This window comes from Arabidopsis lyrata (assembly GCF_000004255.2).
Source record: "Arabidopsis lyrata subsp. lyrata unplaced genomic scaffold ARALYscaffold_1, whole genome shotgun sequence".
NCBI classification, from domain to species: domain Eukaryota; kingdom Viridiplantae; phylum Streptophyta; class Magnoliopsida; order Brassicales; family Brassicaceae; genus Arabidopsis; species Arabidopsis lyrata.
Window position 1 is genome coordinate 17,154,132 of NW_003302555.1, and position 17,181 is coordinate 17,171,312.

A 17,181-nucleotide genomic window follows, 5' to 3' on the forward strand; every position below is an offset into this window, starting at 1 on the left:
AATATATTCTTGTGGCTGAAGGTGAAGAGCGCAAGATAAGAGAGGAAAGAGTTAAGCTTTCGGTTGTAGATGCGGAGAAAGATCCAATGGTCCAAAAGACAATGTTACGGTTGGAACCAGCTCCTTTGGTTTCTAATGACTACAATAAAGAGAAAGGCATCGTCTTTGGTTATGAATCTCTTGGTTCTCCTGCTGTTTCTTCAAGTGATTTGTTGGTCAACAAGAAGCAGATTTTGGGCTCTTCTGTACTTCATGAATCTTCTGTTCTTGGTGATAAAGGTACTGTTTTGGTGAACTATTCAGAGGATTCCTCTTCTTCAATTTTTTGTTCAACGGAACATGTCCCTGGCTTCTTTGAAGCATGCTCATCCGAGACAAAACAGAGAAAAACCAAAAATAGACGCAGACCTCACATCAGCAAATGGTCTCTGAAGGGTGTGGGATCTCAAAATCAGAGTGGCAGCTCAGCAAAAAAGGAGGGTCTGATTGAAGGTACTCAAGAAAAAAGGAAGGGTATCATGGTTGGAGATGATTCCAACAAAGTCGTAAGGCGCAAAAAACCCGAGATAGTCCCAATGGAGGGACTGTCCAACATCTAATGAGCATGATGTGCTGGAACTGTCAAGGACTGGGGCGGCCTCAAGACTTGACAGTTCAGCGTCTCTTGGAAATGCGTAAAAAATATTTCCCGGAGATTTTGTTCTTGATGGAGACAATGAATGTTAGGAATGTTATTGTAGATATTCAAGCTTGGTTGGATCCGATTGGGAGATGTGGTGGCCTTGCTCTATTTTGGAAAAAAGGCATCTCTGTGGATTTTATTTCTTTTGATAAAAATCTTTTGGATATTGAAGTGGTGTTTGGTGATTGCAAGTTCTTTGTGTCTGGTGTTTATGGGAATCCTCGTAGTGAGCTGAGACATATCGTTTGGGAAAGAGTCACTAGGATTGGATTGCAAAGGACTGAGCCATGGTGTATGCTTGGTGATTTCAACGAGATTCTCAACAATGGAGAAAAGATTGGTGGTCCGAGAAGAAGGGAGTCCTCCTTTGTTGATTTTGCTAATATGATTGAGGTTTGTGGAATGAATGAGCTTCCAAGTTCTGGGAATAGCTTCTCTTGGGGTGGCAGGAGAGGAGATATGTGGATACAATGTAAACTTAACCGTTGTTTTGGTAACAAGAAGTGGTTCAATCTGTTCCCAGTGGCAAATCAGAATTTTCTTGAGAAGAAAGGTTCAGACCACAGACCTGTTCTGTTGCCTCTTTTATCTTCTCAAGATACTTACCGCGGTTCCTTTCGATTTGACAAGCGGATGCTACATCAGCCTTTGGTTCATGAAACAGTAAAACTTGCTTGGAATGCTTCATCCTCTCTGTTTGGTACCTCAGTTTCTGAAAGTTTAAGAAGATGTAGGAAGGCTTTGAGCAAGTGGAAGAGGGCTAATGTTACAAATTCCAAAGAGAAGATTAATCAGATTCAAAAAGATATTGAGATTGAGCATTCTGCCTTACATCCTTCCTTTGCGAGAATGTCTTGGCTTCATAAAGAGATGGTGGTGGCACATAGAGAAGAAGAAGAAAGCTTTTGGAAACAGAAATGCAGGAAAAAGTGGCAAAACTCAGGTGACAGAAATACTAAGTATTTCCATGCTTCTGTCAAAGCTGATAGGTCAAGGAACGGGTTAGTGGAGTTGACTGATGATGAGGGTATTACTCATAGATCAGAAGCGTCAATGGGAGATGTTGCTGCCTTCTACTTTCAAGCTCTCTTTTCTTCTTCCTATCCTTCAAATCCTTCTGAGCTTTTTGAGGGTTTCATTCCTAGAGTTACTGAAGATATGAACAAGCAGCTTTTGGCCAAGGTCTCTAAAGAGGAAGTTAGAGTGGCTGTTTTCTCAGTCAAATCTACTAGTGCCCCTGGTGCTGACGGCATGACATGCCTTTTTTTCCAACAGTATTGGGATATTGTTGGAGAACAGCTCACCTCTGAGGTCCTGCGGTGTTTTGAAGAAGGGGTTTTTCAGAAGGAATGGAATTTCACTCAGTTAGCTCTGATTCCAAAAAAGGTCTCCTCTCTTCTCATGTCAGATTTAAGACCTATTAGCTTATGTTCAGTGATCTACAAAGTGATCTCCAAGATTGTGGTATCAAGGCTTAAACCTTTATTGCCAGAATTGGTCTCTCCTACTCAATCTGCTTTTGTGGAAGAGAGATTGATTTCTGACAATATCATTATTGCTCATGAAACTGTACACGGTCTGAGAACTCATCCTACAATTTCAAAGGAATTCATGGCTATCAAGACCGACATGTCCAAAGCTTTTGATAGAGTAGACTGGAGCTATCTGCGTTTTCTCCTTATTGCTCTTGGATTTGATTCTCGTTGGGTTGAGTTGGTGATGGTTTGTGTCTCTACTGTCACATATACGGTGTTGATAAATGGTCAGCCTCACGTTCTTATTGTACCTCAGCGCGGCCTTCGTCAGGTGATCCTCTTTCCCCATTTTTGTTTGTGCTTTGCACAGAAGGTTTAACGCATATGCTGAACAGAGCTGAACATCAAGGTCTTATCTGCGGTATGCGTTTTTCTGAGGATGGTCCCTCCATCCATCATCTTTTATTTGCAGATGATTCTCTTTTTGTTTGCAAGGCGGAAAAGGAACAGGTTATGCTATTCAAAACATTCTTGATATCTATGGTAAAGCAACAGGTCAATACATCAACAAGGACAAGTCTTCTGTCACTTTTGGTACCAAGATTTCAGAGGATATAAAAGCTGGGGTTAAAATTATTCTTGGTATTAATTGTGAAGGTGGAGCTGGTACCTACCTCGGGCTGTCTGAATGTTTTAGCGGGTCCAAAAGAGATATGCTTGATTACATTCATGAAAAGCTAAAGAATCGGCTTTCTGGATGGTTCGCTAAAACGCGATCTCTAGGTGGAAAAGAAATCCTCCTAAAAACTGTGGCTATGGCGATGTCGGTTTATGCCATGTCTTGTTTTAGGCTTCCAAAAGGTACTTGTGAATCTCTTTCTAGCGCTATGTCATCATTTTGGTGGAGCTCTCTTAAGAATCAGAGAAAGATTCATTGGATCGCTTGGGATAGAATGTGTTTGACTAAGGAGCAGGGTGGTCTTGGCTTTAAAGATATTGCTCTTTTTAACCAAGCTCGTCTTGCCAAGCAAGCTTGGAGATGTTTACAGGTTCCTGATTGCCTGTTCACCAGATTCTTGAAGAGTAGATACTTCAATGATTCTTCCTTCCTTCAAGCTGTGGCAGGGAATAGACCTTCTTTTGCATGGAGAAGTATTTTGCATGGTCGTGACCTTCTTCAATTGGGTCTGAAGCAAATGATTGGAGATGGTGCTTCTCTGAAGGTTTGGACTACCTTGTGGCTGGATGATGTCAGGATGCGGGCTCCTTTCATGAAAAATTACATCGTGGACCTGGAGCTTTCTATCAAAGATCTCATGGACCAGGAGACTAGAACTTGGGATCCGGGGTTATTAGAGGAGCATTTCTTGCCTAGAGATGCTGCTATCATCCTCAAAATTAAACCTGTTCTGTCTTCCCCAGACTTTTTCACTTGGAAACACAACAAAAGTGGGGATTATAGTGTAAGAACCGGTTATTGGTTGGCCTGCCAGGAATACAAGAAAGAAGAAATCAGTTTTGCCTCCCAGCTTCCTTCTTTAAATGGTATCAAGGATCAAATCTGGAAATTGCAGGCACCTTCCAAAATCAAGATTTTCATTTGGAAGGTGGTAAGTGGAGCAATCCCTGTGGCTGAAAGTCTTAACTCCAGAGGTATGAATGTGGACCTGAGATGTCAGTTATGCGGTGCTAAGGGTGAATCTTCCAACCGTATCCTTTTTGCTTGCCCCTTGGCTCGACAAGTCTGGGCTTTATCTGGTTTTCCTTTTCCGGAGGAAGGATTTGATCAGACATCCATTTACCAGAATATTCATCTAGTTCTCTCTCTGGCCAAAAGTCAGCGTCTCCAATTACAGACCAGAAGATCTCTGCCTTGGATATTTTGGCTCCTTTGGAAAACCAGAAACAATTTGGTCTTTGATGGTAGGGTTTTCTTGATTTCTGATTTGATGAAGAAGATCATAGAGGACTCCGATGACTGGTTTTTAGCACAGGAGGTCGATGCTAGGCACGAGAACAGCTCATCTACTCTTGTTCTTCAACACAATATCAAATGGCACCCTCCTACAAAGCCTTGGCTGAAGTGTAATGTGAGTGTGGTTTGGGACAGAGTTAAAGGTTTGTGTGGTGTGGCTTGGGTTCTCCGTATCTCTCTTGGTAATGTGCTCCTCCATAGCAGACATTCTTTAGTGATTTCTCTTTCTAAAGATGAGGCTGATTTTAGAGGTTGCTTATGGGCTATGGAGAGCATGAAAAGCTTAAATGTGCATCGAGTTGTTTTTGCAGTGGAGTCAAAGATGATTGTTGGTGCTATGACTCGCCCTGCAGCTTGGCCTAGTTTTAAAGCACAGTCTCTTGCTCTTATTCAGGCTCTCTCCTTCAGTCCTTTTTGGAGAATTAGTTTAGACGTCCGAAAAGCTAACCAAAGTGCTTTCCTAATAGCTAAGAGTGTCACAATGGAGGACCGATCACAATCATATGTAGCACAAGGCTACCCTTTTTGGCTTCAGAATGTGTTTGAAATTGATAAATGCTTTACTTTGTTGTAATGTGTTTCTGTAGTTTGATTGCCCTCGGTCCCTTTTTTGTAATTGTGAACTTTGTGTTCTTATATCTTATGAATCATTCAGACGAGAAAAAAAAAAAAAAGAATACCATGCACTATTTATTCATGGTATTCACCAGTTTATTATTTATGGCGAGCCATACAATATTTACTGTTGACTATTTTTTTTTTTTTATTATTCCTAGTTTAAACACCATGCTAGTATAATAGTCTATAGAGTTTAAAAGTAACCAATATGCATATGATACATAGTAACTAAATAGCAAATATAAACAAATAAAATTACCCGCAAATTACAAACTCAGAAACATTTTCTCTAATTTTTGAGTTTTATACTATTTAACTTAAATCCGTTTGATTAAGACTGAATTGACGAATATCTCGAATATATTACTATTATATGTCTCCCACAATTATTTTTACGAGGGATTCCTAACACCGAAAAACATACCCTATTTAGGTTAAACTTAGGCCATATTTATATAATCATGTTCAGTCTTAAGAGTTGTAATTTAAAATCAATCGACTATATATATGAGTCTTTTTAAATATGTATTTAATGTAGAATGTTTACAATACAAATAAAGGGTTGGCTGATTTTTCAGCCCTTAACTATTCGCAAACTCAAGGAATCCCCCTATACTTTTTCGCTCTTAAAAAACCACCAACAACTAACAATTTTCTCAATTAAACATCACATACTTTCGGATTCATCTTGATAAATACGCCTCCAATCGAACCGGCCATTAAACCGGGTTTAACCACAAATCCGCATTTACTCTACCGCGATTAGGATTACCCGTTTGATTACCCATGACCCGAGAGTTAAAACAACGTCGTTTTGACTCTTCTCTTTATTTCTCAAAACAAAGCCAGGGAGCATTGCCGGAGCTGTAACTGCTCGAAGAAGAGAACTTGTACGACGGCTCGTAGCGGAAGCCGCTAGTTTTGCGCGGCGTGTGTGCACGTTTCCAACGTCAGTTTCTGACAATCCATCACGCCGCAGATCTTCTCCCTCTCCGCTTCCGATACCCATGGATGCGCCTATTGAAGAAAACGAAATTATCAGATCCATTTTTTCTCGGATCTTCTTCACATTGAATGTTATTGATTTACCTTGAGATATACGTTGACGGCTCTATAGAGTCCGTCATCGTAGAGACGAGCTTGATCTGGGAGTGAGATGGCTAGATTGTAGAATTTATCCGATTTGAGATTAGCGTCGGATGCGATCTCAGCGAGAAATCCGTCGATTAATTTCCCGACGAGCATAAGCGACAGAGATTTTCCGTCAGCTTCGACTACGGCGGTGTTTGATTGTTCCAAGGTGTCGAGAAAGTGAGCTAAGATTCTCTCTACCAAATCAACATCATATAAAGTCTCGTTAAGGTATGAGTAGCTAGGGACGAGCAAATCGTCGAGTGTGGCTCTCTCTAGCTGTGTTCCGATCTTCTCTCCAACAGATCACGGCAAATCTCGGAGGCGTTGAGGATGATGGCGGTTCGTAACAAGCCGAAGAGGAATCTCGTTGAGGAGATGAAGCTTTTATCTAATGGAAGATTAGAGGTTATAGTCTCCAGTAGTTCTCTCTGTTCATTCTCTGAAACTGCAGTAGAAGATGACGATGGCGGTTTCCGGTTAGAGCGTAGAATTCTCAAAACAAAGCCAGGGAGCATTTATTTCTCAAAATAAAGAGAAGAGTCAAAACGACTCGGGTCATGGGTAATCAAACGGGTAATCCTTATCGCGGTAGAGTAAACGCGAATTTGTGGTTAAACCCGGTTTAATGGCCGGTTCGATAAGAGGCGTATTTATCCAGATGAATCCGAAAGTATGTGATGTTTAATTGAGAAAATTGTTAGTTGTTAGTGGTTTTTTAAGAGCGAAAAAGTATAGGGGGATTTCTTGAGTTTGCGAATAGTTAAGGGCTGAAAAATCAGCCAACCCACAAATTAATAATAAAAAAAAGTTTCAACACGTAATGTGTCGGTGTATGGTCCAACCACTTTGTCAAACCAAAAAAGACTAGCGATAGCAACACATACATATCATTCCAAAATAATTATATCAGTGTATTTTCTGAAAGAATCAATCACACGAAAACTTTAATACAATATTAGATATAGAAGAGTATTGAGGATATTTTTAAAATAGTAGTTAAAGACAATTTAAATGGGCTTAAAAAAAATAGAATTGAACAATATTCCAAAAATGTATATATCTTAAGGGATTTAAATTACAGCTAGAGAACAGCATATGAGATTACGATATATGTTGATTTTGTTTGTTTTTTTTTTTTAATTCTCTTTTGATGGGTTTGTACAGAAACGTACATGTCTGACTTATCCACGTACGCGTCAATATTTTTTTCATTATTTCTTGTTAAATCGAAGTTTCTTAGCACAATCGTCTAAGCTAACTACGACACACAATTGAATAAGGTGTACATTAATTTCATTGGTGAATTATTTGTTTACGTTTACAATTGAATTTGTCACATGTTGTTGACCCCAAACAAAAAAAGTCCCACACCCCTTCTACCCAAAGCAATGACGGGGGAAGCAGGAGTATAAATAGAGAAGTGGACGGTTCGAGCAAATTACTTACCTGGCAGAGTCAACTCTGGATCAAGAAGACGAGTGGCTTAGACTAGTGACTTGCTTAGCCTAAGGTCTTCCCGAGTAGAAGAGCCTACGTCATTATTTGTGGGAGAAGGGGTTTGTGTTCGCACAGCAGCCCCTATCATCTATATCAGTCATAATAATTATATGTTCCATAATAAGATAAGTTTGGTGTTGTTAATTGTGGACAGTAACAGTTTCCTGCTTTATTATTTAAGTACCAATGGTTATCAGTTTGATATGTCATCAAATTAGATAATTTGCCGAAGATATCAAAAACAAAGATGAAGAATAAAAACAAAACAATCCATCGCTTTTCACCACATGTATTTGTTACTACATCGGAACAAAACTATCAATCATCAAGAACTTAAATTCTCAACGCTAACAAATCATCCCCCATGACTTGGATATGAAACTGATGTGTGATATACTCTATATTTACCGCTTTATCATGGTTGTTAAGATCCATTTTATTGTGTTTCATTAGTATTTTCATTGTGTTTTGTTGCATTTAGTGTCCAAGTGAGTCTTCTTCCATTTTAGAAGTCCTATAGTGTCTTTGTGTGTCTTTTGGTGTGTTTTGTGTGTCTTTTGAGCAATTTTAGGTGCAAATAATGGACGACACACATTTGGATGCAAAGAAGAGAATTGATGATTCAGAACCAGTCCGAAGTCCCTCAAAGATCGACTCAGATGGAAGTTTTTCATTGCGATTTAGCTTTAGGAATCTTCATACAAGTTATAGGAAATTGAGTTATCTTTCCAACGGAGGTGATTTTAAGCGAAACAGAGCTTCGATGCAATAATTATAGTGGTTTTAATGGAGATATATCACTCTGGCGCGGAAAAGAACAAAGGAGGAGCCACTGAACATTTCAATGGACCTGTTGGTAGATTTAATGGTCGATTGGGACGATAACAGGCCGCAGACGAGAAGCAATCGAGGGAGAAATCGACCGATGCATCTATAGAAGCCTTTTCAAATTTTTGGGTTTGACCCGGTTTATCTCGGGTCAACCCGGTTCGATTCTATTTTGTATTTAAGTAATTTTTAGACATTTTGCAACCTAAGTTTTCTTCTCTAGAGTTGGATTTAGATCCGAACTCTCTTCTTGATATTTTGGATTGATCTTCAACAATTCATGCCACTTTAGTGAAGGATTCTTCATCTCTATCCACTTTATTGGATCATGGGTTATGCTAGATTAGGATAATTTGATGGTTAGATGATGATGATTTAGGTTGCTTATTGTTAGATCATTCATCTAGGTTGCTCTTAATGGTAGTTTTGACTTGATCACTCAAAATCTAGACCTTAAGCAATTCATGCCCGGAAGGTGTTTGTGAAAATGCTTGAACCAAATCTTTATGAGCTTTACATATCTAGCCAACGAGAGTTGATGATTAGAGTGTTTATTGAACTAATTGGACTTGTTTTCAATGCTCATTGGTCATCTTATTGCGAACGGAAGTTGTTGATAATTAGATGATTAATGAAGTGATTAGTATTTAGTACCACGGAAGTGGATTAGTCATAAATCATAATTGTGAGTTCCATGTTCTAGGATGGTGCTTAATTCAACCTCTTGCATCATTGTTTGATTGTTAATCCATTCTCATGTTAGTTAAACCTATGGTCCAATGCTTTTCTTTATTTTACTTCTTACATTTCTTATCTTTTCATCAAAACAAAAACATAAAAATCATTTCCTCTAGATTATTTTGAATATCGCATTTTTAGTGTTGCAATCTTTATTCTTTGTGGTTCGACATCTAAAATACTTCCGTGATAGATCGTTGATGCATTTAGATTATCTATACTAGTATAATCGCATCACTTTTTGTGACGGGTGGGTAAAAAAGCTTTCGGGTATATCGGATATCCGACCCATTTTAAAAATTCCTTCACAAAAAATTTGTTGGGTCGGGTTATATTTAACCCAACTCATACACCGGATATTCCATATTTAATAATTTAGATTTTTAGAAGATTTGATTAAGATTTATAATTATGATTCTCCTATCATCTTTGTTTGATTTGTTTTTAACTGTTTTGAATTATCATATAATACATAAAGTAAAAAAAAAATCAATTTTTTTTTCTGCATATACTGTGATTCGAAATTTTAAAAACGGACATATATTATCCAATTGACGAAAATGTGTGTTCAACGTTCTACAATGATTCAGAATCATATCATAAATAAGAACATTAATCGATTAAAATATTTAGACAATGATTCAGAATCATATCATAAATAAGAACATTAATAAAATAAATGAGTTTTTTGGCGGGATGAGTTTGGCGGGACGGGTTTTTGAATCAACAATAATAAAAAGATTAAAATATCATTAATCCGCCGCTTCAATACAGATTTAATCCTTATTTTTTTTAATACAAATCACAGGACGGGTTAAGAAATTATGGAACGGGTTATATTTCGGAAATGATTTATATGGCGGACGAATTTGAATCAATATTTATATACCGCTTTAATACGGGTTAAATCCTCAGTTTATTAATAATTATCTCGTGGACTCGTGGTATACCGTTACTTAATAACAATTGTAAACTATAATATAAATAAATATGTTATAAGGTGATACAATTTACAAAATATTTTTATACTAACTTTAAAATTAAATCATCCCGCGGTATACCGCGGGTTAAAATCTAGTTAATTGATAAAAACGCATAGATCAAGGTGCAAGGCAGGAGTGACATCATCAGTAAATTTCAGAGCCATTAGGGTAGGAGGCTTGGCTCTGGTGAATCTATCTCACTCATTGAAGAGACGTTTGGGATGAACCGGTCAACTGTATCCCAAATCACTTGGCCTTCAAAATTCGATGAAATAAAATCATTAGTTTAAGAAAGCTTGTGAGTTGTGACACCAAATAATGATTAAAAACTACAAATCTACCCAATTTCCTCAATCGGTCTCAGACGGTGAGAGTTTCGAATTTTTTTTACTCCCTGTTATTTTGATACAATTAGACCACTTATAAATCTACCCAATAAAATTTTAATTCTACAATTATATTATAATTTTTTAATACAGTTAGACCAGTGGAAGCTCTTTTGGCCCATTGGTTGACTAATGGTTCATTAATGCTTCTACATCTAGAGGTCTAGGGTTCGAGTCCTAGCTACTAAGATTTATTAATAAATTTGCAGATTATTAGAGGCAAGTTTGCAGCTAGGCCTGGGCAAAATAACCGGAACCGAATACCCGAACCGAAAAACCCGAAAAAATATCCGAACCAAACCCGAACCAATTTTTAAAAATACCCGAATGGATCCTAGACCTCCTACCCGAAAAAAACCCGAACCGAACCCGAACCGAATCCAATATCCGTAGGTATCCGAATACAAATATACACCTAAAAATATTAGTTATATTTATACTTATAATATCGGAAACCCGAAATTACAATCATAAATCTGAATATACTAGGTATTTTTGAGTAATTCGGATACATTTGGATATATTTGGTTAAAAAGTAACTAATGATGTAGTTTTCTTTTGGGTACTTTTAGTATTTTTAGATATTTTTGGTTATATTTGGGCAAAGAGTAACCAATGTATTTTTGAGAAATCGGGTATTTCGGTTGGGTATATACGAGTAAATATTTCGGGTATTTTTGGTTATTTTTGGGTATTTTGCTTTTTTATTAAAATATCCGAACCGACCCGAACCCGAACCGAACCCGAACCGAATTTTTAGAATACCCGAATGGGTCTCGACCCCCTACCCGAATAGATCCGATACCCGAAAAAAAGAACCGAACCCGAACGGGTACCCGAATGCCCATGCCTATTTGTAGCGATGTGCAATTATTACCGTTCGCCAGGATTCTACACAGAGAAGGAGGTGAGCATTAAGAAGAAGGTGAAGGAGGTGAAAGAGGTTGTGAATCTAATAAGGGTCGTCCGTTGTAGAATCGTCTATGCAACAGTTCTCATAATTTGCAATAAATAATAAATCCATATGACAAAAAAAAAATATTTCCTCTGATATCGTCTCTTCAACAAGAACTTTTATAAACCCTGTCTCCTCTCTCTCATAATTTTTTAATTATTTTTTGATTTTTTTTTTATTGTTAGTTACTTTGTTAAAAAACTCACGTTGGAGGTGCTCTTATATGCTATAACGGGATATACCTTTTGATACCTAAAGAAAAAGAATCCATAAGCCTTTTTTGTTATTATATATTTGTCAAAGACGAGGTTAATCATAATCCCCTTAATGTTTTTAAACCCAAATCGTAAAGGGATTTAAAAAAAATAATCTTTTTCTCTAATATAGAACTTCAAATTATTTCCTGTTCCTTGCCGGCAAAAAAATATATTTATTTCCTTTTTTTTAAGAATGTAAAAAACTTATTTCCTTTTCTTGTCCTCTTTATATATGCTTTCTATTATTTGTCAATAAGGTTAGATTGATTGGCAAGGTTTTCAGAGAACACTACAACGATTGCATCGTTACTATTCTTTCAAGGAAGTCGGATTTGATATCAATCTAGGCGTTTCGTATTGAAGATTAAAGTTACGATCTACGGTTCTTCTCTCAGTTTTTTTTTTTTGTTTTAAGGTTCTTCTCTCACTGTAACTCGAGACCTCCTCAATGAATACTTCAGACATCTCGATCATCTCCGAAAAGATGGAATCTATGTCACTGAGTCACCGTGTTGCGCGTCACAACAAGAAATTACAAAAGTCTAGATATTCTCCTTACAGTAAAGAGACTAACATTATCATTGAGAAGGAGATGCAGAAAGATGAGGCTATACGACTCGGAGTTGAGTTCTCGCTCTTTGTGGCTGAAGCAATGGTCTTATTATCTGATGACATACGTTCTATGTTACTGTTCTGTCTTTGGCTACTGAAGGATGCAGGAAAAGGTATTACCGCTCCCGTGGTAGGAAGGCTGATTTTTGTTATGATATATGTGTTTGAAACATATATCAAACCCAAGAATGGAGTCTATCAGGCTGGTGGCAAATCGAAACAATGGGAACTTATCGTAAACTCTAGCCAGAATTTTGTTTTTGGAATCGGAGAATTGGATCGCATTGTTTTGATTCTTAGGAAGAGAGAAAGCTCTTTTGGTGAGTTAGTGAAAACATCGGATTTTGAACACTACAACCAAGAGCTGAAAAAGCTAGAGGAGACGTTGAGGTCTGCCAAAAATGTTTCAGAGGCGTATGGATTTTCGAGAGAAGCGATAAAGTCTAACATTCTTTATTTGTGGAAGCCTCTCTTTGAAACCTCACCACCTAAGGTGAAAGTGATCAACCCTAAAAATAGAATTCTTGAGATGTTTAAGCCTCTCTTGATCCAAGCCAGGGAGGATGCTTGCTCTCGTCTTATTGCTTCTTTACATATATGAATCAAAGTTTCTTAGATTTCAATGATATTCATTTATGTATTGACTGTTGTTGCATATTGGTGTTTGGCTTTTATATATGCAGCTTATATATTTTTTTAGGTTTCAAAATTTTCTGTTACATCACGTAAGTGTAAGACAAATATCATGAGTAGCATTGGGGATTAAAAATCATGTGTGAGTGTAAACACGTTTACATGTTTCAAGTAACAATTTAAGTGTAATTTTCTTGTTCCTTGGCTTACAAGATTTGCACCTATAAGATATGTGCGTCGAGGTAAGTATCAGCATCTATGGATGCCTCTGATGATCACCATCAACTTCTCCAAATTTTGCAGGTCTCCTCGTTGATTAACGACGATGTGTATGAATATTTGGATGCTTTTCAGCATCTATGTATGCATATCTAAACGTTACCCTCTAACAATATTTGGTGCAGATCCTTAGATGAACGAAACTCTCTAAAAATGTCTCAGACTTTGATAGGTTTGGTCTCCGGGTAAAAATGAAAGTTGACGATTTTGTCACATTTTTTTGAAAGTCTTATAGAAGAAGGAAAAGAGACACAAACTTAAAGAGGCAATTTCTCGGGCTGGAGTGCTTCGTCTTCACGTACACCTCGCACCACTTTGCTTCCTTCACCAAACGGAGAACCGATAGACACAAATCGTCAATCACGACCAGGGACTTTGAGATGTTTTTCTTGCGGTGAATAGGGCCATCGCCAATCGATCTGGCTGACATGTAATCGACGTGAATTATTGCTTGATAATACTGGGCGTGATTTAGAAGTATATACGATGAGGATGTTACAGATGAGGTTCTTCTCGAGGAGTTAAAGCAGATTCATGTCCACTTTTGATGTTAAGACGTTCCTATTTGGCACCACGTAGCATATCCGAGCCTCCACAACGCTATAATATTTTTCATTCGCGATGCACTACTGGTGGTAAGGTTTGTACTTTCATAATTGACTCGTGTAGTTGTGAGAATGTTATTGCAGAGTCAGCGGTCAAAAAATTGAGTATTTTTGATGAGCCACATCATGTTCCTTACAAGTTGGCTTGGTTACAAAAGGGAAATGACGTGAATGTTACTCGTCAGGCACTTGTGGCGTTTTCAGTTGGTGAAGCTTATAAAGACCAGCTTTATTGTGATGTGGTGTCAATGGATGCTTGCCACTTATTGTTGGGTCAATCATGGGAGTTTGATCGTAAGGTTTCACATGATGGTTTCTTAACACCTACAGCTTCACTTTTCAAAATCGTCACTTTACGTTGAAGCCGTCGTTACCTGCTCAAGTCTCTCCGCCATCTAGCTCAATTTTACTTCTATAGAAGCATCACTTTAAAGTCAAAATGAGTGATGCAGGTCTTGTTCTTGTAATGCTACCGACTCTTGCGCCTGTTAAAATAGAACGTTTTATTCCTCTTGCATTTCAAGACGTGATTCATGATTTCTCTGACGTGTTTCCTGAAGATCATCCCATAGGTTTACCACCGTTGCGAGATATTCAACATCGCATTGATTTTGTACCTGATGCGTCTCTTCCCAATCGATCCCACTATCGGATGAGTCCAAGTGAACACGAGGAGCTTCGACGACAAGTTGAAGAATCGGTGTCTAAGGGTTTTTTGCGTGAAAGTCTTAGTCCTTGTGCCGTTCCGGCTTTACTTATTCCAAAGAAAGAAGGTTCATGGCGCATGTGTGTTGATAGCCATGCTATAAACAAGATTACAGTCCGTTACCGCTTTCCGATCCCACGTCTAGACGATTTACTTGATCAGATTGGAACGACCTGCGTGTTTTCCAAATTGGATTTGAAAAGTGGTTATCATCAAATAAGAATACGTCCTGGAGATGAGTGGAAGACTGCATTTAAAACTCGTGAGGATCTTTTTGAATGGTTAGTAAAGCCTTTCGGCTTATCGAATGCACCTAGCACTTTTATGCGTATTATGAATGAAGCCCTTCGACCTTTAATCGGCAAATTTGTGGTTGTTTACTTTGACGACATCTTGATATTTAGTGTGTCTCTTGAGGATCACATGCAGCATTTGCGCGAGGTCCTTGTTGTCTTACGTCGTGACAAGTTCTATGCCACAGTTAAGAAATGTGAATTCGGTTAACCGGAAGTAGAATTTCTTGGTTATATAGTCTCGGCTGAGGGTTTGGTTGTGGATCCGGGAAAATTTTCTGCTATTAAATTCTGGCCTGAACCGAAAACGCTCACTGACACTCATAGTTTTCATGTCCTAGCCTCTTTTTACCGTCGTTTTGTGCCACAATTCAGTATTTTAATGGCACCTATCACTGACTGTATCAAGGAAGGATCTTTCTTATGGACTCCAGCTGCTTCTACGACATTCGATTTGATTAAAAAGAAGTTGAGTGCGTCTCCAATTTTGGCTCTCCCGGATTTCTCTTTGGTTTTGAGTTACATTGTGATGCATCGAAGACAGGCATTGGTGCCGTTTTAAGTCTGCGACAACGCCCCATTGCTTTTTTAGTGAAAAATTGTCTGGCTCTCGTTCACGTTACATCACTTACGACTTGGATTTTTATGCTATTGTTCAAGCAATTAAGAATTGGCGACATTATTTATTTCACAAGGAGTTTGTTCTTTATACGCATCATGATGCGCTTAAACATTTAAGTACGCAAGATAAGGTGTTGGCTAGGCATGCTTCGTGGATTGGCTATTTGCATCAATTTACTTTTGTCATCAAGCACCCATTTGGAGCTAGTAACCGTGTTGCAGATGCTCTAAGTAGACGCCATGCACTCCTTGATGTGTTAAACGTCTCTGTTCCAGGCCTTAGTACGTTCAGCGATCTTTATCCAATAGACCCTTTCTTTGGTCGCATTCTTCACAAAGTCCAGGCTGGTTCATCACGAGATTATACACTTCATGATGGCTTCCTGTTCAAGGATTTCCGTTTATCTATACCTGACTGTAGTCTATGCTTGCAGCTCATCTCAGAACTTCATAATGAAGGTCATGTGGGTCAAGATCGGATGTTACAACTGGTGTCGTCTTCCTATTTTTGGCCTTCGTGATGTTGAGAGGTTTGTTGAGAGATGTGTTACGTGCCAAAAGTCTAAAGGTCACGCGTCAAATGTCCGCTTATACATGCCACTTCCTGTTCCTACACAACCTTGGACGGACATAAGTATGGATTTTTGTCTTCGGTCTTCCGCGTACTCAACAAGAATTTGATTCCATATTTGTGGTGGTTGACCGGTTTTCCAAAATGGCCTATTTTATACCATGTAAGAAGACTACTGATGTAGTGCAAGTGGCCATCCTTTTCTTTCGAGTTGTTTACATGATTTACCGTGCTCCATTGTTTCGGATAGAGATTACATGATTTTTGTTATGATATATGTGTTTGAAATCAAACCCAAGAATGGAGTCTATCAGGCTGGTGGCAAATCGAAACAATGGGAACTTATGGTAAATTCTAGCCAGAATTTTGTTTTTGGAATCAGAGAATTGGATCGCATTGTTTTGATTCTTAGGAAGAGAGAAAGCTCTTTTGGTGAGTTAGTGAAAACATCGGATTTTGAACACTACAACCAAGAGCTGAAGAAGCTAGAGGAGATGTTTCGGTCGGCCAAAGATGTTTCAGAGGGGAATGGATTTAAGAGAGTAGCGGTAAAGCTTTACATTCTTTATTTGTGGAACTGGAAGTCTGTCTTTGAAACATCAGCATCCGAGATGATAAGCGCTAAGAATAGAATTCTTGATATGTTTAGGCCCCTCTTGAACCAAAGAAGGGAGGATGCTTGTATTAGAGTGTATGAAGAAAAGGAGAGAGAGGCCGAAGAGGCCGAGCCATCTCCAAGAAAGAGAAGAAGAGGTAGAAGGGGGTCAAGGCCGAAGTCATCAAGACAAGGCCGAAGATCTCACCGAGACACGGATGTGCAAGATTCGTGTAAAGTCACCAAGACACCAAAGTGCAAAATTGGTGTAAACTCATGAGGAGAGTCAAGGCCGATGTTCTCAAGACAAGGCCGAAGACGAAACACCGGAAGTGCAAAATTGGTGTAAAGTGACCAAGACCCAAGGTGCAAAATTAGTGTCAAAATTATCAAGACCTAATGTGCATAATTGGTGTCAAAAGTATCAAGACCGAGGATGCAAAATGAAGTCTATCCATGAAGACAAGAATGTGCAAAACTCGGGTCACTTAGTGATGATAATCTATGTGCAAGATTGGTGTCACTAAGTGAAGAAGATAATAATGTGCAAAGAAAGGGCTCACATAAGAGAAGCCCATGAGAGACCTTCTAGAAGACCTAAGAAGCACAAAATCTCTCATAGAGCCGTTGGAGAAAGTCACATGTGGTCCTAAGCTTGGGACAAGGAGAGGACAGGTCGCTTTCACCACAAGAGACAAGGGAACCATCTCTCCTCATGTCACTTTCACTCCTTTAGCT

The 17,181-nt window shown here is 38.5% G+C and overlaps 1 protein-coding gene across 1 annotated transcript; it reads left to right on the forward strand.

Moving 5' to 3' along the window:
- Positions 1-11,689: 11,689 nt before the first annotated feature.
- LOC9329931 lies at positions 11,690-12,758 on the forward strand. Its single transcript, XM_002891128.2, has one exon. It carries the CDS (start codon positions 11,977-11,979, stop codon positions 12,739-12,741), a length of 765 nt encoding a protein of 254 aa, XP_002891174.2. The 5' UTR covers positions 11,690-11,976; the 3' UTR covers positions 12,742-12,758.
- The last annotated feature ends 4,423 nt before the right edge of the window (positions 12,759-17,181 follow it).